The sequence below is a fragment of the Eretmochelys imbricata genome, chromosome 3 (genome assembly GCF_965152235.1).
Source record: "Eretmochelys imbricata isolate rEreImb1 chromosome 3, rEreImb1.hap1, whole genome shotgun sequence".
Classification (NCBI taxonomy): domain Eukaryota; kingdom Metazoa; phylum Chordata; order Testudines; family Cheloniidae; genus Eretmochelys; species Eretmochelys imbricata.
In genome coordinates, this window is record NC_135574.1 from 70,089,909 (window position 1) to 70,112,487 (window position 22,579).

Here is a 22,579-nt window from a genome sequence, read left to right on the forward strand (position 1 = left end):
CCACCATATGCCAACAAATTGCTTTTGATTCCTCTCCCCACTTAAATATTAAATACAAATTAATTTTTAAACATGAATTACGTATAGGGTGAGAGGAGAAGAGGAGGTGAACTAAACTTCACGGGATAAGGAAGAGAAGGGAGATATGGGGAAAAAAGGGGATAGGCGGAGTTACAAGTTAGGGAGGGATCAAAAATGGAGGTGGCTATGCTTGTTCGACACATACATGGTGAATTCTGAAGACCATGGGGAATCAGAATATGGGGTGGAAGGAATGACAGCATATTTCAGTGCAATCAGAATCTGGGATTATTTTGTAATCTCAGAAACAACAATATCCCACAATGGTAACACCAAACAAGATGCATAATTTACTGTTACAGTCTATTCAGTTTTGGCATTTGTGAACTTCAAGTATCAAACTTTCCCCATGTGTGTGAATTCCTTTCCTAAAGATACTTGTACAGCAGTCTTTGTCCCTAGTTTTTAAATGTAAATTAAAGACTTCCCCCAAGTTATTTTTAATCTTTAAAATTTATTTCTGTATTTAATGCAACTTAACAGAAACAATGCATGTAAATGATGCTCTCAACTGATTTCTTATATCAAATCATTCAAAATAATGTCCTTAAGTAGAGGAATACATGTCAAACTGTACATTATTTTGTTACCTTCAAAAACTTCAGGTGCCATCCAAGCAGCACTTCCCTTATTGTTGGTCATGTGCGTTTGAATATCACAGGCTGTACCAAAGTCACAGATTTTTAGAACTGTCCCCCCAGCTACCAACAGCAAGCTGTCAAGAAAATCCCAGATTTTTTTTTTTTAATAGAATTCAGTAGTCTTGTTACAATAATAAAACATTACTATTTTATTCCAACAACTTTCACTTGAGGCCTTGCTTCACAGTAGTGTACAGTAACTTGGCAGTAACTTGTTCATCTAAGTATAAAAATATTCTTAAAATTTACTATAGTATGTCAGTAGGTTGTGACTTCCTAATTATGATAAACTGCTGAATTTTAATTTTTAATCTTTATAGCTCTATTTGAAATATGTTTAAACAGAAAACAGTTTCTTTAGGCATAATTATTTCAATCCACTAAGCACCCAATGGAGACAAAATTAGCCTTTTATATGCTGATTCATAAACATTTTATACAGGCTCTGCAGACAGAAGCCCAGTCATCATGGCTGCTATCTTGCCAGAAGGGGAATGATCAGGACTCTCATTAGAGCCAGCCAATGCTGCTTTTTCTTCAAATGGAAGGGTTGCTATTGACCATGTGGTCTCAGTGCCTATGGATGAGCATTGGGGAAGGAAGAAGGAACTGGAGCATCAAATGTAGGTTCTCCTGCAAAACAGTGCAGGTCACTAGAAGTAGACCTTAAGGCCTTTTTAGTTTCCCCATTCAGGTAACCAAGTCCCTGCTAAAAACCCACTTCCATGATATGGGGCAAGAACAGGCTTTATGTCTGCACAACACGCAGTGCTGAACACACAGTTAGTGGTACACAAAACAATCAGCGTGTCTTGATTTTATAACTGAAATTTAAAACCCATAGTCTTTATTTAGATTCATTTACTTTATAGCTAATAAATAAAAGTTATCAATTAAAAGTTTTCCTCCAAATCCACTGGAAGTAACAGGACAATGAGAAACCCCAAATTGCACTTTTAAGAAAAAAAGGTTTAACACTGACTAGAAACCTACTTTGGCGGTTTCAGGTCCCTGTGAATTAGAGCCTTTGGTTTCATGCTGTGGAGGTATGCCACTCCTTGGGAACACTGTAAACACCAACTCATTGCATGTGCAGCAGTATAATAAGGCAGAGGCTCAGCACCATGCAGTACTGCAAAACAAAGGCACAAACTAAAAAGAACTTTATTGCATATTACCATGGAAACAATGGAGTTAACACACCAGTAACAAGCTGTATGACATTCAACTAGTTATTTACTCTCATCCTTTAGCGTTGCTGTTGAAATCTCTCTTTACATTGTTTAACTTTATATATCACTATTAATGGAAGTTACCTGAATAGTGATTTCCAAAGTTTTTAAAAGGGTACTTAGTTCATTAGCAAATATTTACACACACAAATTCTGCCACTTAATGGCTAGTTATAAAATAAAATCACTCATTTTCAGCTGTATCTACTGTGGCCTGTATTAAATGATCACTCAAGAAATTGACAACAAGTTGAAGGTGGTCACTTAATAAAGTCAGATTTTTACAGGGAAAAATGAAAGGAGTCAGAAAATTTAAGCCATTTATTTGATACCAAAAGATCAGATGATTAAAACATGTTTTTAAACTATGCTGGTTGTAAAATGCTCTTTAAAATAAATATTAAACCCATTTTATATTTTAAGAAAAGGTTCTCCTAACACTAACACTTTAGCTGCAGGGAGACACCATGTTTAAATGATACTCACCATTGTACAGAGAACCTCCTTCAGCATACTCCATAACAAGACACACCTTTTGGGGAGGGGACAAAAAATAGGGATGTTTTAAAGTGCAGTGTAGGGGCGGACAATAGGTTTTGTAATTTGAAAGGAAAGTTCTTTGAGAAGAACTGCAAAGTGTCCATAATTGATGCACTGATCTATCAGATGCAGAATTAAATTGATGCTGAGATCCTATTAAAGGGTAGCAAAGAGGAGAGGATGCATCACTGTATACCCCTTAAGGCTAAGGTTGCCTTTAAATTACAGTTAGAATGGATGTACTGTAAGAGTGGATTAGAAAAATTAACTAAAATTGCCAATTTTTATTAGACCTGAATAAACTATTTTAATCAATTTAATATCCCAGACCACTAATAAAATACGTCTAAGTTAGCCTACCACGTTGTGAGTTCAAGATTTCATATCTGTCCTGCTACAGTACTTGCTGCATCACCTGAGGCATTTGTAGGGTTCTCAGCTGTTGCAGGGTAAAAACAGAATCCTGACCTTGGCAGGTAAATGTAAAGGAATTGATTTCCAATCATGTGCGTCATCTGTAAATAAATCATTTTTTGTAGTGCTGATTTGGATTCAATATGGGGGCTGCACACTACATACATATATACCACACTAATTTCTTTGCAATCAAAAAAATCAGCATAGGGAGAGCAAATGAACAAGATGAAGTGTGAATAGGTTTTTAGAGGCTACACTTTGCTTCAAGTAAAAAAAAAATTAATATTTAGAAAAAATCAACCCATTAATAAGAAAACCAGAAACCATTTTAGAGACACAATACTAAGGTGAATATATTGGCTGAATGTATTTCTTGCATTATTGCTTGATTATAGTGAGCTTTATCAAGGTGACAAAAACTGGAGGATTACAACTTACTGGATTCAGACAGGCTCCATATAACTTGACAATATTAGGATGGTTCACACGTGACAACTGTCGAAGCTGCAACACAAAAGTTCACCACTTTTTTTCAACCACAAAATACTTCAAGTTACCATTTGGTTTCATATACACAGTTAACAATTAAATCAACACAATTATTTACATAGCATGGTTCGTTCGTGTGAAAAAGTTGATGTCTTAGATAATTAAATTAGGTTGTAAACTAGCAAATTTATGTCACATACTGTGCCTGGATTTTAAAACTGGACCATCCTCTAAAAATCTAATACTTAGGGCACTAGCCTAGAACTTGGGAGACCTGGGACCCTGGCTCTGCCACAGACTTCGCGCATGACCTTGGAAAGACAAATCAGAGTTTTCCTGTGCCTCAGGTCTCCATCTGTAAAATGGAGATAATAGCACTCCCCTGTCTCATAACAGATTATATTAGCCAGGCAGACCTATTAAACTGGGTTAGAAAATGTCATGACTGAAATCAAATTTTTAATTATGCATGTTAAGAACATAATTAAGTCTCATGCTTCAGGGCCAGAGTGTAAGCTGCTGAACAAGCAGATCATCCACTTTCCAAGTACAGCATTGTGCAACTAGATATGACATTCTGAGGATTTTGCAATATTTCTGTAGCACTGTTTATTGCTCACAGTTGGAAGCAAGGTTACCTGACTTCAGGGACAAATGGTCTGAATTACTACAGAAAATCTTATGGGCAAAATACTTCACTTTAATGCAAAATGGAGTAATGCCACAAAAATGAACTATAAAATAAATTCTACAAGTTAACATTTATGCCATCCAGTCACGAGAAAAAATTGCTTGTAGTAATTCATAGTAGGCATGTGTTGATACACCCACTGAAGAAATTAAGAACCATTTTTTATTTGCAAGTTGGCAGAAAATAAACCAACTTGTGGGAAGTTTTGACTTTCACAGACTTTTGAGGGAGTTTTTAATAGTACCCTCTGAATTTCACTATCCAGTCGATAGAGCACATGACCCTATGTTCCTAGAAATTCTTTATATATAGTCTGAAGTGATATTAGAAAAAGAACTGAATCTACACAGTGCGAGAACTCAAAAATGTAATATCTTGAAACCAATTCAAAATAATTTGAGGATTTTCTCTTAGATTCTCTCTCATATAAAGCCCAACCAAAATGACTTACCATTCAACCATGTTTAGATTTATGTGAACGTTATTCTGCACTCACATACAATGACAATGAGCACAGTATACATATTCTGTTAGCAGAGAGATTATTATAAATACATTTTAGTCACAAAATTGTCGTATGGTTAAAGAAACTGTAACACGTTAGGGATTTATTCTTATTTTACTCCATATATCCTGGGTACCCTAAATGTTTATCTACTGTGTTTTAAATGCAAACAAACAGAACTCTGGCATAATGAAAGTTCACTGAAGTTATGTAGTAACAACACTGGATCCTAGAATGTTCTCTCCTTTCGGAAATGTACGAATTATGTGTGAGGTGCTAAATTAAGAGGTGGAATGGAGAAAATGAGGGATGTGTTCTCAAATACATGAGTTACATGTATTTTCTTCTAGATTTTTACAATTTTAATTAAAAATAAATTACTACATTAATGGAAACATAAACCAAACTTTTCATAGTATGCCCCCCCCCACCCAATGTTAAATGACACTGGATGAGATTCTCACTCCTCCTTTGGTCTCTCTACACAGATTAAAAAGGGTTGGAGTGGCATAAAGAAGCTCTAAATACCCCAGACCTCACTGGGAAGAATTCCTTCAGTGCAGGAACTGGAGAAGACAGCCACAGGCCATCCTCTGAGGACCCTCTTACAAGTTCTGGTGGAAGTGGCGTGGCTGGGTGTGGGGTATGTCAGTGGCAAAGCCATACCACATTACTAGTTGGGGGAGGGGGGGGAACATACCGAATCCCATAACTTCTTTTCAAGGAAGCTTACTGTACCTCCACAATGAAGGCCTTTCTTTCAGATTCACTTTCTATTTGTTTAATGGCTACATCTTTTCCTCGCCATTTTGCCTTGCAGACCACACCAAAGGCTCCTCTTCCAACAACCTAGATCAAGATAGCAAGGAATACTGTAGTTAAGAAAACAATTCCAGCTTGCCTGTAGCACTTCACAAATATTTAAAGAAACATGTTACGCAGCATCAAAAATTTAATATAAAGATATCAGGCATATGAAGTGAAGTCCAAGTTTATAACAAAACTTTAATTTTATGCAGTCATAAAGCACAGTTACAAATTATAGGGTTATTCTGATAAATGGCATGTGCATAAGGCTTCTCCCATAGATCACCTACAGGGAAAAACAGTAAACTATATGCATTAAATTCTTCACATTTTTTCTGAAATATTTATATTGCATACAAATTTGTAAAGTTACTTATTTCACACAAGTTCTACTCAAAAAGAACCTGGGAAAAAAGGAAGAATAGTTGCTTCCCCCTTATTCTTTTCTTCATCCTTCCTACATAGAGTTTACTTTTATAAAACTCGCTCTGGGAAATAGTATCTTATTGCACATATTCCTGCTTATTAGTTATATAAAGTTTGACCTCTGGAATAAAAGTACATAAATGCATGTATTCTGGCACTATGCTGAAGTGTAGCAGAAGACAGAGTAAGGGATATATGTCAGATACGGCCAAGGTATCCCCCCCCCCCCGCCCAATACTTTCAATACTGATATTTTCAGACTAATGAGAACTTTACCCAGTCATTTCCTTTAACACTCCCTCTCATGAGCAAAATGTGCACTAAAACCAGTTCTCCAGTTAGTAGTTTACCTCCAATTAACCCTCTAATGAAGCCATAATACTGAATTTTAACTTTTACTATTATTTCTGTAAGAGTGGGTAGATGATATAATCCTGCACTTTGACTTCACTAGAAGGGGTTAGATAGAGATCCCTATATTTAGATTTCACAATACTTCCCATAAGAGATTCTTGAGTCTTTTTTTTTTTTTGGGGAGAAGCTCTAACACCTCCATTTTTGGAGCAGGCCCTTGAAATTCAGCAGGGGGGCCCCCTAGCAATAGAAATGCCTTTTCCTTGGACCCATCCAATTCTATTCAGGTTTGGTGGCGATATAAACTATTGAAAAGTTCAATTTCCCTTTTCTTGCTCGCATTCCTCAGGAAAAGTCCTGGAAGCATGCCAAAATAACCACCACCAACCACCACTGAAACCTAACACCTGGCCCCAGAAGTCCATCCCAGCCTCCTGGATCACAGCTTTCTGCTGATGCCGGCTAACACAGTTAATCCTATAGTTCAAGTTGTAGCAATTTGTGCTGCAGTGATGAAGGCCAATGCTTCAAATGCTATACATGATTGGGGGTTACTATAATTACATACAATAGAATCTGATTTTACCATTTGCCTTAAAAAAGAAATTACAAAACAAAAATGAACGTTATTTAAGTTGCAAAGAAATCAAACACTATAAAAAAGTTTTGAAATGCAAAGTAAGTTTTCTACAGAAAAGTTACTTCTACTACACTGCATAAAGGCAGTAATTTCTATTTCTCATATCCTTATTAAATGCAAGGCCTTATTACTATTAATGTTACATAACATACACAAATTACTATGTAATGAGTTTAATGATTCAGTGGAAACAATGTTTGGAAATTCCTGATTTCTCCTCCTTTCCAAGCTGTATACATTGGGTATGAGTACATATCAACAGTAATAAAACATGTTCAAAGACATAACTCTCTCTAGTATTTTACTTGGTGAGCATGTCTTAGAAAATAGCCTTTTAAAAAAGATTTCTCCTCTCTTTATCCTCCTCTCTTTTTTGTTGCTTTAATGCTAATTTAAACATTTGATGGACACCAACTCGAAAAAAAAATCACTGTCTGAAAATGTTGTACACAGTATAGTTACAAGTGATCCCTATAAGCTGCGGGGCCACAAAGCAGCCTATTTTGCACAGCACAGGCACTCAGGGAACCCGCCTGGGGACCTGCCGCAACCACGGGAGGGGCGCCCCTCCCCCGGCTCCCAACCAACCATTGGAGGGGCACCCCTCCCCCAGCCACCAATTCAGCCTGCGGCACAGCTGGAGCAGCCCAACCCTGAAGTGGCATGGCCCTAGGCACATCTCCGCTCAACCCAGGTGTTGACCTGCTGGGGCCCAGGAAAGGGCGCCTATCCTGCAGCCCCAGAGCTCCCATGGTGGGGAGAGAAGCCTTTCCCCCACAACCCAGGTGCTGCTGCGGGAGCAGAGCGCTGGGGGAATCTTCTCTCCCCGCTGTAGCTCAAGAACACCCTCCTGCACCCCAAACCCTTCATCCCCGGCCCCACCCCAGAGCCCGCACCCTCAGCAGGAACCCTCACAATCCTGCAACCCAACTCTCTGCCCTAGCCCTAAGCACCCTCCCACACTCTGAACCTCTTTGGCCCCATCGCCACCACATGAATTTTGTTACGTGCACCAATATGGAGGTGATGTGTTACACATATCCGTCATATTGGTGCACGTAACAAAATTCATTCTGCATATGAGTGGGAAAAATTAGAGGGACTACTGATTGTAACTGGAAGAATTTAGTGAAAATGTTATTTATTTTTCAGTTTGTTTGCACTGTGCATTTGACAGACTTTGGAGTAGTCAGTTTTACTGTTTAGTCGTCAGTTCACTCCTTTCCTGCTGAGAAGGCCCTTACAAAAATCAGCACTGCAGCAGAAAAAAGTGATTTTATATATATATTTCTTTTTTAAAAGGAGTGAGTTACAAAGTTTTGAAACTTACTATGTTAACTCAAACTTGTTTTTATTAGTCAATTTAAAAAAAGATGACAGTGTCCCTTTAATTTAATTGTAAGTGACTAATGGACAAATTCTGCAACCCAGTCAGTTGCATACTGTGTTAGTTATGATAAAATTTGCCCCTTAAGAGCATTCATCACCAGGGAACCTAAACATTTACGTTAAAGCTTCTAAGTTTAAATAAATCTGCTTCAACTGAGTAATAATTAAAACATTTGCTGCCAGAAACACAAATAACCATGCTGTTAAGAAAGGAAAAAAGAAACTTGTCTTCCGGTTGTGCATGCTAACTCAACCAGCTTTGCTTTGTGCCATGAAATGCACTACAAAAAGGCTCTAGTGGAAAAGGAGAATAAATTCTAAAAGGCAGACCCCCTTTACTAAGTCCAGCCAATGGCTCTGGAGAGGTCAGTGTCAGGAGCCAAGAGGAAGACTCTCACAGAATCTCTTAATGGGCACAATGGAGAACCATGAGAGGAAGTCAGAGAAATATATAGCATCCAAGTGTTCGCCAATATAAATTACTGGATGACTGTGTACAAGATTGGTCAGGGTTTTGAAACAATGTGTTAACATCTTCATTGCACCTAGAAGCGAGCTGTAAGCTAATGCCAAAACTTGAGCTCTAAGGAGAGCACACAGATGCATATGTTGATCTAGGCTACAGATAAAGGAATTACCATTTTTAGGTCCACATTAGAAAGACATTCTCAGCTTCTTGGCCAGCCATGAAAGAAAGGAGCTCTGGGACACCATTACAAATTAACAAACAGAAGTAGTGATAGATCCAATAAGACCCACAGATTTATAGTATGATAGAGCAGAAGATGACACTGGAGTATGTGGCAGAACTATTTTATTCACGGACAATTTTTATGAGAGAGAAACTAACAACAGCAAAATAGCTAGTTACTTTTAGCATTCTCCCTCCAATTTTCTTTTGAAAGGAAAGTCTTAAAAGTTGCCTGAATAATTTAAACATTAGAAATAAAGCTTTCATTTCTGATATGCACAAGAACCAATTATTTTAATACCACAGGAGAGAAGAGTTGTCTAAAGTTTAGTTTCTTCACGCTGATTCCTTCATATCTCCTACTGCTGGTACAACTACACTTGTTTGGGTAACAGTACACATTCTCAATTTACATGAACCCCACATTATTGACTTGTTACTTAAGTAGTTCCATTAACAGCAGTTGCTCTGTGGCACTGGAGTCTTGGAAAATGATCTAAAAATAAACATACTGGTCTGAAAAAGATTCTTCACCTTTACCTTCGGGTACCATAAGAGAAGGGGGGGGGGGGTGGGAGAAGGGGAGGAAATGTGCAGTGTATAGTGGAAATCCTCTTACTTTTTCTGTAGCAAATGTTTGTCAATAATAAAATAGGTGGTTCAAGAAACAAGTGTAGGCTGTTTAGAAAGTTTTAAAGAGTCATTAATCTACATAACTTGTTTTTTAGTTCTCTCCCTTTCGCTCTCTGCTCCTTATTGGATCTCCTACAAAAAAAAAGAATTCCAGAGGAATATCCTCTTTTACTACACTAACAAAACTGCAATTACATACAACTTAAAAGAGTTGTATTTGTACTTTTTCCAATGTAATTCATTCTAACATTTTTTAAAAAATCATCTAAATAAAGCCTTGAATTAGAAACTATATAAGGTGCTTGGGGCAGAGACTGTATCTTTCTTTGTGTTTACACAGTATTAAGCACACTGCCAATGCTGCTTAACAACACACATTGATTTGAAAATACGTGGAGTATAAACCATGGGTGATATATATATTTTAGAGGTCCTAGGTTAAAGGTCTTTAAAATTCTCTCTCATCTTAAAAGGATATTCTTAATGCTAGTTACTCATACTACAAACAAGAAAAATGAACTCATGTTTATTTAGATCCCAGTTCTCAAGCCCAGGAGTAAAGAAAAATAAATAGCATTCAGCTGTTTCTGAACTGTATTAGCCAATACATATACTTTTACTATTCTCCAAAATTTGAGAGACTAACAGATTTCATATCTTCATTAATAAGAACAACTCTTCACTTTCGACTCTTATTCAGATGCACAGTGCTGTTTGTTCTAAAGAGGCCTTGCTGGGCATAAGAGGGACAATAAAATAGAATACTTCTCCAGTTAACAGCTTTAGTATTCTTTGGAAAATTCTACTTATTAACTGCAGTATGTACAAAAGAAGGCCCATAAGACATCAACTTAATTATCATCTTGAGGACTTAGTGGGGGTTTAAGAACACCCAAATCCATACTTTCCAATGGAGTTTCCTTTTCAAAGTGTAATTGTATATGAAGGCTTACATGCTCATATTAAAGAGTCTAGTGAATATGCAATTAATCATTATCTAAACATTCTGTGGAGCATTCCTAAAACAGCAGCCATTTCCCTGCTTGGTCTAAACTCAATTCTTTTTGAAGAGTTTATTAGCATTTGGGTAGTTTACTCATTCCAGGAAGCATCTGTATCCCAGACTGAGGTAACAATTTATCAGCAAAGGGTTATTTTAGAACCCAGTACATTTTATGTATTCAAAAGAGGCTGGGTAAAACCTCATAAAAAGACAGTTAAAAAAATAAGTTAACTGAAAACTTAATGTACAGTAACATGTTTTAAGGATTAAACTCACTATACCCAGTAGTAATTTAAATATATTGGGGTAAAATCTGTTTTCCATATATTGGAATGGATCATTATCCTCTGTCATGATATCTGAGGTGCTCAAACTAACAGGCCCTAGATTTAAACATTAAAGGCTGGTGCCTAGGTATTGACAGAGGACTCAACTCTGGAACTCAGTCCCCTTGCTGGTCTGACAGAGCCAACATTACAGGCCTTCAATGCACACTGCAGGATCCATTTCATTTTGCAGGCATTTCTCAGAGGGAAGTTGGGTAGGAAGAAGGGGGATTTTTTTGTAAGGGGATCTCTATTACAACAGAGGTGAAGTTGTTTGTATGTGTGTACGTTATGTATACACCTCCAGAGCTTTATAAAAAAAGGGTGCACTTTATTGTTATTACTACTATTTCAGTGATACCCAAAGGCCCCAAATCACATTTTTTTTCCCCCCACAGGACCCTGTGCACATTCCATGCATAAGACGGACAGTGCTCAGAGAATAAGGCATTCGTTCAAGATTTTCTTTTATCCTCTCATCATTCACTACACTGAACACAGAATTTATTATTTCCTCAAACACTTGTCTTGCATTCATCACCATAATATTGAGTGCCCTGCATTCATTGTTGAATTCAACTTTCTAGCACCCTAACATAGAGAGATGTTTTATCCACATTTTACAGACAGGGAACTTCACACAAAAAATTACACTCATAACTATGTTTTAAAATCAGATTAGTTAAACTGGTGCAAGCTTGTGTAGAGACACTTCCTTGCAGGATGACACTGGCCCTTTAAGACAATTTGACAATTGTAATGGTCAACTGACTGCTAATTGGCTTTTAAGAAAAGGCACCTGAGCCATATAAATGGATATAGACTGAGACAGAAGGCCCAGTGAGGAAATGGGTCAGCTAAGAGCTGCCCAAGTCAGTCAGGAAAAGGAGCAGGTAAGAACTGCCTGAGTTAGGAGAAGAGGAGCCAGGGGGCTGGAGAGGGCTGAAGGGAGCAGAACAGCAAGAGGGAATTGCTTGCTGACTTCTAAGGCTAAAAGCCAATGCTGAGGGCTGGAAAGACGGGAACAGCACAGCTTTAGTATTTAGTATTTAGCACAGGGGCCTACATGCTCATGTCTCCACACCTTGGGAGCTGCATCCAGGGAAACAATGAGAGAGCCAGGGACAGTTAGGGATGCTCCCTTAGTGAGGATGAACTCCCAGCAGGGAAGCTGTGGGGGATTCCTGCTGGGAAGGGAAGGGTTGCACTCAAGCTGGATGGGCTGGAGTGGCTGTCCTGGTAAAAGGACAGGAGGGGATCAAAGAGCTTGGGTGTGGTGGAATACACAGTAGAATGATACGTGCTATGTGGATGGACTAGAAGATGTTGGATTTTAAAGACTACATGCCATGCACATTCGCAGACAATGATAAATGGACTATATTTGGGGACTTGTTATGGACTATTTTGCACTATATTTTTATAATAAACCAGCCTAAGGAAGTGTATTATTATGCAAGGGAGTGCTCATGGAGTTACCGGCGCCTCTGAAGGAAGGAAGCTGAGGCAGGTTTGCCTATCATGGTGCAGCCTGCTGCAAGAGGGCAGCCCAGGTGGGAGCCATGCCACGACAATACTATTTTGGTTCAATAATTGCTTATTTCAGCTGAAACTTAAAAAAAAAAAAAAAAAACTGATTAAGTGTCTTCACACAAACTCCCAACAGTTTAACTCAATAAGTTTAAAAACTGATTTTAAGTTAAACCAGTGAAATGTCTGAATTTAACCAAGGCCACAGAAATCAAAACCAAAATTTTCAAGTGTCTAATTTCCTGTGTTTTTGTTTCGTGCTGCCCAGCTTAAAACATCAAGAGCTTAATATTTCAGAGATGCTGAACACTTATGGCTATCATTGACTTCAACTGGAGTACACTGCACTCCTCAAAACCAGGACCTGATTGTCTCAAACTGGGCATACAGGAAGTCAGTTGTCATTTGTTTTCCAGACCTCAAATAATTTTTGTATCTTTTCTGAATGATTTTCCAAATTTTCAATATCTTTTTAAAGAGTGTGGCTACAATATTCCAGCAGTTGTCTCAGCAATGCTATATACTAACTTAATATCACCTCCATACTCCTGCTCAATATTCCTGGATACACAAGGAACTATATTAGTTTTTAGCCACAGCACTTCAATGGGGGCTCACATTCTTTTGGTTATCGAACATGAATAGGGATATGATTTTGCCACACTAATCATGGAAACGATTAATTTGAATAAAGTCTGTGAAATATCCACAATCAGAGTAAAACGTCCCCAAACTAAGTGGCATTGCAATATAGCCCTCCACTCCTCCGTGTCCATCTATGGCAGGGCGGATGTGCCAAACTTCAGTGGCACTGTGACTACGTGCATTAGGTTGCAATGCCCAGAGTAGGGAGCCAAACCCAGCCCTGTGGGACAGGAGCTGCCACTGTGGCATAAACAGAGTGGGAGAAACTTCCTGTCAGGGGAGTTAAGCACTGGCATAGATGGTCTAGAGAGGTTGTGGAATCTAAGGTGCCACAAGTACTCCTTTTCTTTTTAGAGATTTTTTAAGAGCAGGTTAGCCAAACACCTGTCAGAGATGGTCTAGATCAGTGCTACTCAAAGTGGTGGTCAGAGGACCAGTGCCGGTCAGCGAGCCATCGGCTGCCAGTCTGTGTGCACATTGGAAAAAAAAAAATCGCCGGTCCCCACATCAGATAGTTTGAGAAGCTCTGGTCTAGATAATACCTAGTCCTGCCATGAGTGCAAGGGACTGGACTAGATGACCTCTTGAGGTCCCATCCAGTCCTATGATTCTGTGATTACAGGATCAAGACTTTGGACCACAGTTCAGACTCCAGGCCATCAACAGCTGCGAGGAAAACATTAGAGTTGGTCAGGAATTTTCAGAATTTTTTTTTATAAATCAGAAAATGACAATTTGTCAAAACCAAAATTTTTAGCAGGAAAAAGGATCAGCTTTGATGAATACCCTGATTCTAAAACTTTTTGGAAAAAAATTCAAAATTGTTAAAATGGGATGTTTTGACATTTTCTAAATGAAGGGGTTTGTTTCTAAATAACCTCCATTGGAAATTTTAATTTATACTAAAAAGAATTTAAAAATAAGATGAGAAATCAAAATTAAGTATTTCAATTAACCTGATCTGAAATGTTTTTGGATTATTGGTTCACAAAAATTTGAGATTGACTTCTTGTCCTGATTCAGGACAAGAAAAATATTCTATATTTCATGGGACTAGAAAACCATTTCCTGCCTAGCTGTAGAAGATAAAGAACCCTAAATTCAGGCCCCAGTGGGCAGATGAAATCATATTCAGCTGTTTCCAAAAATGTATTATGTATAGGTGTACACATTACAAATATGTCCTCTTAGTGGTGTGGAATCTTAAATAGCTATTCTTAAATATATATTTAGAAAGCTTATCAGTTCTTCTTTGTAAGAGGATTCCCTCAAAATACTCTAGTTATCAACTACCTTTGTTCAAGTGGACTGTTGAAATTAAGGCTTCGGCTACGCTACAAAGTTAGGTTGTGTCTACATCAAATTCGTCTCTAGCCAGCACAAGTGCCTTATTACATCAACACAGTACCCCTGCCCCTCCACCGAACAGCGTAAAGTAGTTCAACTATGGCTTAGGTCAATGCAATATGAGTGAAGACACTGCATGATGTGTGTTGACTAACAGTCTTCTAGCTACTGTCCCACAATGCCCCATTCTCTGCAAGAGTGACCACTCTGATCACAATTAGAAACTCCACTGACCAGGGATCAGAGAGACCAGAAGCCACCCCCTTAAAGCCTTCCATGTCCTTGAAATGCATTTTTCTCATTGCCCAACTTGGCGAGCAGACCAGCTTTGTTGTGTGCAACCACCCAATAGACCGGGGTGTCCTGACCCCCAGTTTGAGAGCCCCTCAGGGGGTCACAAGGTTCTTACATATGGGGTCGCGAGCTGTCAGCCTCTAACCCAAACTCCACTTTGCCTCCAGCATTTCTAATGATGTTAAATATATAAAAAGTGTTTTTAATTTATAAGGAGGGGTCGCACTCAGAGGCTTTCCATGTGAAAGGGATCACCAATACAAAAGTTTGAGAACCACTGCAATAGACCATGCAAGCTCCATGCACACAGAGAGGTACTAGACACACTCCTGCCTGGATCTCTTGAACCAGTGGGGAGATGAGGCTATGCAAGCACAGCTACGGACCAGACACAGAAACACGGACATCTATAAGTAGATTGCATGGGGGAGGTGCAGGCAAAGGGGTCTGACAGGGATCATCAGCAGTACTATGGGAGAGTAAAGGAAATTTGCCAGGAATTCTACAAGGTTAGGGAGAGCAACAATAGATCTGGTATTGTGTTGGAGAACTGGCACTTCTGCAACAACCTGCATAGAATACTTGGCGGAGACGCCACCAGCACCCTGTAGATCACAGATTACTGTACTTGAGGATAACAGAAGCTTTCAAATAGTATATGCTTTAAAGTCACTTTAAGAAAAATATATAATATTGCATACACCCACACATATATATCTGTATACACACACACGGGCAAATTGCTGGTACGATTATGATGGGTCCCGCGCTTCCTCTTCTTGGGGGGGTTCAGGGTGCAGTTTCCTGCCCCTGAACTAGGGTATTTACTGTCCCACTAGTAAGCCAGAGAAGGGTAGTGGAGAGGGAGGGACCCGGGCCCGCCCTCTACTCCGGGTCCCAGCCCAGGGGCCCTAGGGATAGTGGTCAACCACTTGAACTAGTGCTTCCTTCCCCTGGGCTACTTCCCTCTCCTGCTCTTCAGCTTGTGGGGCTTCCTGCCCTCTCTCTCTGCACAAGCCGGGTGTCTCTTTACCTAGGGTCTTAGTCTTCTAGCCAGCCACAGCACTCCTTCAAATTGCTCTCTGCTCCAACTCCAAACCACTCTGCTCCAACTCCTTCCCCTAGCTGATTGAAGCAGAAGTTTATCAGGTGACTAGCTTCAGGTGCTTTTAATTAATCTACAGAAACCTTTCTTCCCTCTACAGGGAATAAGGCTTCTCCTCATCCTGGGGCTTACACATCTCTCCTATATGACTCTCCTGCTGCCTTCTGGTCATGCTGTATCACCACACACCCACCCACTCCTAGTACTGGGCTTAGATTTTTCCATAGTGGGGTGGTCAGCATTGTCGGATTTGGGTGCCAAGGCTCATATAACATAAAAGAGAGCTGTGTACATTCCGCACTATTCAAACCAACAACAGACAACAACCAAAACATGTGCACAAATCAGTCAGATGGTATTTAGTTACAGTGGATGTGTGGTGACAGAAGCAAATTAATTAGGGAAAAGAATGGAACAGAGTCATGAGGACAATACTCCAGAAACAAAGCATCAAAAAAGGAAGGCAAGTATACTTTAACAAATAAAATAATTAGAAGCCAAGTTTACCTTTTTCTATGTGTTCCCTTAAGATTAGGTTTTATCAACAAAAAAAAATTTAAAAAACCCCACACACTGTATTGCAAAGCATCTGTTAACTGAACTTCCCAAATAGAGAGATTACTAAGTATTTAATCAGATGGGCCTTTATTCGACAACTGAATCTGCACTGCTATCACCACTACTTTCTAGACAAAACTTTTCAGTTCATTTCCAAACTTTCAGAATTATATATTGTTTTATAAATCCTTCTGGACTTTTCTAGCATAAAGCACTTCATATCATTCCTTTAAAGGCTTATTTATCCACAATTTTTCAAGAAAATTTAAAGCCACATTTTCCAAGCAACTCCTAAAATACTAAAACGAGACCTCTGTAATTTAGTTAGCATCATAAAACAGATGTGTGGAGAACACAAAATATAGAAAAATTAGCTGTTTTGCTTGCTGTTTGAAATCTAGGGTAAAATCTATAGTTTTGTTCCCTAGTTATTAATGCTTTTTCAGACTATTTTGTATCTGAAGGCTTAAGTTAAAAATAAGAATCACAGAAGCAATCAGAAGTTTCCCAGGGGTAAAGGAAAAGAAGGTTGCTGCTGAGCCTGAGTTTTAGGTTGTTCTACATTCTTGCTTTGAATATTCTTTTACGGCACATTAATTTTGGGTTGACTTTTATTCACCCATCTGATCCCAACTCGAGAACTTTAAACAACAAAATGCCACTTGGAAGTTGGATATATGTTTGGCGTGTGTATGCCTCTCACCTCTCAAATTATAGCCATGCAGATGAACAAAATACGGTATATTAGTGTGTTATCCAGTAAAACTTACCCAAACCAAACTGAAAGCACAAGCACAGATCTTATGTTTATTAGCTAGGACTTGGGGCCTGTAACTATTCCAGAACTTAAATCTATTAATAAACTAGTGGCAGTGCTATCTGCTGACCAGACAACCTTGATAATACAAGAGCAAAGCTGGGATTATACAAGAATTCTTTTGCATTTTTCAGTTTAGAGTTGTTGATGTTCATCTTGGGACATCTAACTGATGTCTACATACTATAATAAAACAACCATTTTAACTCTTTGTAAAGGGTGATTATTTTGGAATTCTTGATCTCTAGGTGTAAAGTATTCCCAGTTTTCTTCTACTGCACAATGCTATGTCGTTAGTTACAGCATATGGTTACTAGCAATTGTGAAATCAATGAAGGCACAACAAGAAAGGGGTGTCAAGGAAGGGGTTCATATATCTTAGAATTTCATAATAGTGGACAAGTTCTATTTCTAGTTCACCTGTTCCATTGGAAAGCAGTTTTTGTTGCTTCCACTGTAATATGAGTTTATCCTCTAGGTATTTTTACTACACTCAGCATTGTGGTATCCAGGGGCCACATACATTTAACTCAAAATGCTAAATCAACTGTTACCAAAATTTCTCCCTACCCTTTGACAAAAGTCCCCTTCCCTGGGTCTTAAAACGAATGGATCATCTTCATTTTTTCCTCAGATTGAGAGGCAAGTCTCAGGATGACAGTGTGATATAGTAAACCAATTAGTATATTAGGACTCAAGACTCCTATAGTTTAATTCTTGCTGAGGCCTCAATCTAGGCACCATCTGGGCACACATTTTTGGTGCACCAAATCCTGCCTGTGCAGGTGTCAGCATGCATACAGAAGTACATACATAAGAGGATGCCAAGATTTGTATATCAAGCCTCAGAGTTCTACCTCCCAGTTTTGCCAGTTAGACACAGTGTAGCTTTGCATTTCCCCACCTGTAAAATGAGGTCGTAATTCTTACAGTCCTCAGGTGTTGTGAGGATTCAACATTTGTGTAGTATTTTACTTGTTCAAAGTGCTAAGTACAACATTATATTTGCTATGTGATACTCACTTTTATGGGTCTTCACTGGGCACCTGTTTATGATCTCTAAAATTACCACAACCTTAACTTTTTGCATAGGGTAAGGGCTAGCTACAAGCCATATCTCAAAAGACACTTAATTGTTTGATTACTGACCGTAGGCGAATGTTAAACAAATTTCAGAGTCTTCTTCAAATACAAAAGTACTTCCAATTCCTTAAAACAGAAAAACTGTTTAGAAATGATGGAATTAAATGTTTAAAAAGGAAGAGATGTGTGTAATTCTGACACAAGACATTTCATAGAGTCACAGAAACATAGAACTGGAAGGGACATCAGTAAGTCATCTAGTCCAGTCCCCTGCACAGAGGTAAGACTATTTCGTCCAGGGGTTCTCACAACAATTTTTTTGGTGGTCTCACAGCGTGGCCACCAACTCTTTCTAGTGGCCACTCTGTCAATTTTTCCTAAAATACTTAATTAACTTTAGGAAAAAAATAAATATTCACATTTACAATGATTTTGTATTTACATACAGGGTTTTATGCAGGGTTTTATTTGCAAACTCAACAACAACAACGTATAGTTAATAATAATAATGATCAGCAGCTCTATTCTTTACTGGATCAAGACAGAACAGAAACAAAAATAAGGTGCTTTGCATGTTGTTTTCTTTTGCCTTTTTGGGGGTTTTTTTGTTTTGTTTTAAAGACTTGCTAGCTAGTAAGTCTGCTACTGTGAAAAGTGATATTTATATGTTTGTTAATATTTTTCACAGAAGCAGACTTGCTAGCTAGCTGGGAGACAGTGAAAAGCGATATTAACAAATATACAAAAATCACTTTTCACAGCAGATATACTCGGCCCCAGCAAGCTGGGGGACAAAATTAAGCCCTGGATGGAACAGCACAGAAGTGAGGGTGGCATGGACTATAGTAGAACCTCAGAGTTAGGAACACCAGAATTACAAACTGACCAGTTAACCACACATCTCATTTGGAACTGGAAGTGCACAATCAGGCGGCAGCAGACACACACACTCAAAAAGCAAATACAGTACTGTACTGTGTTAAATGTAAACTACTAAAAAAAAAGGGAAAGCAGCATAAGAACAGCCATACTGGGTCAGACCAAAGGTCCATCTAGCCCAGTATCCTGTCTTCCAACAGCAGCCAATGCCAGGTGCCCCAGAGGGAATGAGCAGAATAGGTAATCATCAAGTGATTCATCTTCTGTCGCCCATTCCCAGAGGCTAGGGCAAACAGAGGCTAGGGACACCATCCCTGTCCACCCTGGCTAATAGCCATTGATGGACCTATCTTCCATGACTTTATCTAGTTCTTTTTTGAACCCTGTTAGTGTCTTGGCCTTCACAACATCCTCTGGCAAAGAGTTCCACAGGTTGACTGTGCATTTTTCTTCTGCATAGTAAAGTTTCAAAGCTGTATTAAGTCAATGTTCAGTTGTAAACTTTAGAACAAACCATAATGTTTTGTTCAGAGTTACGAACGTTTCAGAGTTGTGACCAACTTCCATTCCTGAGGTATTCGTAACGAAGGTTCTACTGTATTCATTGCTGTGGGTAAGTGTGTGCAGTAAGTTTTTTTTCCCTTAAAGTGTCTCATGCCGCCCCCCCAGAATACATTCTGCAGTCCCCCTGCCAGAGGGGGTCTATTCGCCCAGTTTGAGAACCTCTAACCTAGATTATTGTGTTTATAGAAAAGGAAATCCTTTGGAAGAGAGATTAAAGCCAAAGTACCTTCTACAGATTTCTGGTGACTCTCAAGGTGGAAGTCAAAGATACCATGTTGCTTTTTGAACATACAGTTTTTAGAAAACATTCCTTCTCATTAAAACTGTTTATAGTCTCCAAGACTGTATGTGGACCAAAATTCAGTAGATACAGGCGAACTATCAGTATTTAGCAAATGACTCTCTAAAGTTCTGAGCTACTGGTTATCTTATATATGAAAGGTCCTATAGGAGGCAAAGTTCACTTCTGTATGGTTACTCTGTTTAGAGGAAAAGATCTTGTTCTTTCAGCAGTAATTAATCTGCTAAGGAGTTAACAGCACAAAGACTGTAATGATGCCAATGTTTGTTAAGTCTAGATTCTGCAAGTCGTTCTGCATGTGTAAATCCTACTGAGTTAAATGGGGATCTGCTCATGCACACAACACCTTGACATAAGTAAGGACTTCACAAGGGCAGCGGGATCCAGCTGAATGGAACAACTTGCAAGATAAGGGCCTTAATGATTAAGTTAATATATTGTATCTCCATTGAACCTTTTTGGAAAGCACATAGATTGCTCTTGAGAAAATCCACTCTGCCTCCACAGAAAAAACCGAACTGATCCACAAATACTCTTAGGAACTCCTTCTTAATCAATTACATACCAACTGCAAAGAATTTAAAGCAATTCTTCTATAGCTAACCTTTCAACATAATACTCAAGCGGGAAAAAATTTTTCTTAAAATTAAGTAAAACATAAATGGACAATTGAATTTACTTCATGGGTAATCAATACCAAAGATGCAATATGGGTCACAAATGCAGTACTGATGTTAGTGTAACAGCCACTGGATTGTAGCATCATTTAAGTTAGTTTAATAAATTTTTTTAAAGAGTCTTTTATGCGTAAACATGATGATGTATGCATATAAAATTTGGATAATAATGATCAGCAGCTAGATACCATATTAATGGATGTATTATAAGTGCATCAAATAGGATGGATGGGGGGGAGAACAGAGACCTACAAAATAGACACATTATATGGAAGCATTACAATATAGTTTAAAAATTCTCCATTTGACTGTGATAAGTTAATTCAAACTTATCAACTGCCACCAAAGTTTGGATTAAATTTAGACTAACTCAAAATTCACCTTAAAAAAGCTGATCAGTGCCTCAGGTTTGGAACACCTAAGCTCCCTAGCAGCTCAGGTTTACAGACCTTCGTTTATCTATATATATTTACTGTGCCCATTATTGCACTATTTAGGCATTTCTGAGAGGGAGAATAGCACAGAATTTACCACACAGATCAGAGAGGGACAGCTCTACGTGCCTGTTAGTGGTCCCACAGCCTCTCTCATAAGTGTAGGGTTTTGTCTCAGTCTCTAAGAGCAGAATCTTTCCTCCCACCCCCACACCTTTGTGCCAGCTGACGGCCACTCTCCTTCCACCCCCCACCCCCGCCTACCAGTGCCCGGGCTGGAATACCTATGTAGTTTATAAAGTGCTTTGGGGCCCTGATGGGTAAAAACTGCCCTACAAGCTCTAGGGAGCTGTATAGCTAGTGGATCGCCCCACGAGCCAGGTCCAGGAAAGTGGTGGTGGGGAGTCTCTGAACATCCCCGGCTCCGCACGGGGCTCGCTCACCTCTTCCACCTCAATCTCCTTATAGTCAATTTCTTCGAAGTTGAGGACCGGGGGCGTTTCAATCATTTCAGCGGAGGTGGCAGCAGACATCCCTTCACTGTCAACCGCGGCAGGAGAAAGCAGGGCCGGCCGGCCCGGGGCAAAGGAGCGGCTCAGGCGGGCCGCCGCGGCGCCCCCAGCTGCACAGGCTCTGGGGAGCGAGGGCCTGGCGGAGGCGCCTCCTGGGCCGCCGCGCAGGGCGAGGCCGCATCCGCGGCGCTCCCGGGCTACTGGGGCTGCGCGGAGCCCCCGGCCGGGGGGGCCTCGCTCCGCATCCCGCGCCTGGCGCGCTCCGCCCGCCCTAGGCCGCGGCCTCCCCGGAGCCTGGGAGTCGCCTGGGCGGCACGTCCCCAGCAGAGGAGACGGGACGGCCCCGGGGGCGGGGGCCCGCCGCCTCCGCCTGCCCCGGCGGCGAGGGAACGAGACGGGAAGGAGCCGCTCAGAGCCGAGCTCCGGCCGCCGCTACTGACAGAGGAGCCGCTTCCTGCTGCCCGGGCGCGAAGGGGCGGGGGTGGGTCTGCGGCGGCGGCTGCTGCTAAGGCCGCCGAAGCGGGGCCATGGCCTGGCGGCGGCTGCTGCTCCTCCCCCCGCGCAAGGCCGGCGGCGTCCCAGCTCCGGCCCCGCCCCCCTTCCCGCCCCGCCGGCGACCGCCCTCCCGCCAGGGAGAGCCGCCCCCCGAGCCGCACAGGCGGCTGGGACACGCACCGCAGAGCGCCTTGGAAGGGCCCCGCCCCGCGTCATAGGCGCGGGGCGGCCGGGATCCCGCGAAGTGGGGGCGTGGTGTAATGTGCACAGCAAAGGCTGGGGGAAGACGTCGTAATACTCCCACCCGCGGGCGCACGCGCGCAGCACATACACTAGGGGATTGATTGACAAGTGGCATCCCAACCCTCCGTGGGAGGGGCTGCAACACACACACAGCAACCGTCCGACCCCACCCCCCAGCAAACAGAAAGGCGGATGCGAGGTAGTATCGTTTCCTGACACACAGTCTGTAC

At 40.4% G+C, this 22,579-nt stretch overlaps 1 protein-coding gene across 7 annotated transcripts in view; it reads right to left on the bottom strand.

The window, feature by feature from the left end:
- Window positions 1-22,159, bottom strand: part of MAP3K7 (mitogen-activated protein kinase kinase kinase 7) — a 66,352-nt gene extending 44,193 nt beyond the window's left edge. For 4 of the 7 annotated variants that reach the window (XM_077812830.1, XM_077812828.1, XM_077812827.1 and 1 more), the window contains exons 1-6: window positions 21,543-22,159; window positions 5,335-5,445; window positions 3,350-3,415; window positions 2,441-2,486; window positions 1,716-1,854; window positions 672-796 (exon numbers count right to left, since the gene is read on the bottom strand). In XM_077812830.1, coding sequence (XP_077668956.1) covers window positions 672-796; window positions 1,716-1,854; window positions 2,441-2,486; window positions 3,350-3,415; window positions 5,335-5,445; window positions 21,543-21,632 — 577 coding nt within the window. In that variant the 5' untranslated portion in view covers window positions 21,633-22,159. Of the gene's footprint in view, window positions 1-671; window positions 797-1,715; window positions 1,875-2,440; window positions 2,487-2,909; window positions 3,010-3,349; window positions 3,416-5,334; window positions 5,446-21,542 lie in introns of those variants that run through there. The other 3 variants (XM_077812831.1, XM_077812833.1, XM_077812832.1) reach the window with 3 other exon arrangements.
- Between the last annotated feature and the right edge of the window lie 420 nt (window positions 22,160-22,579).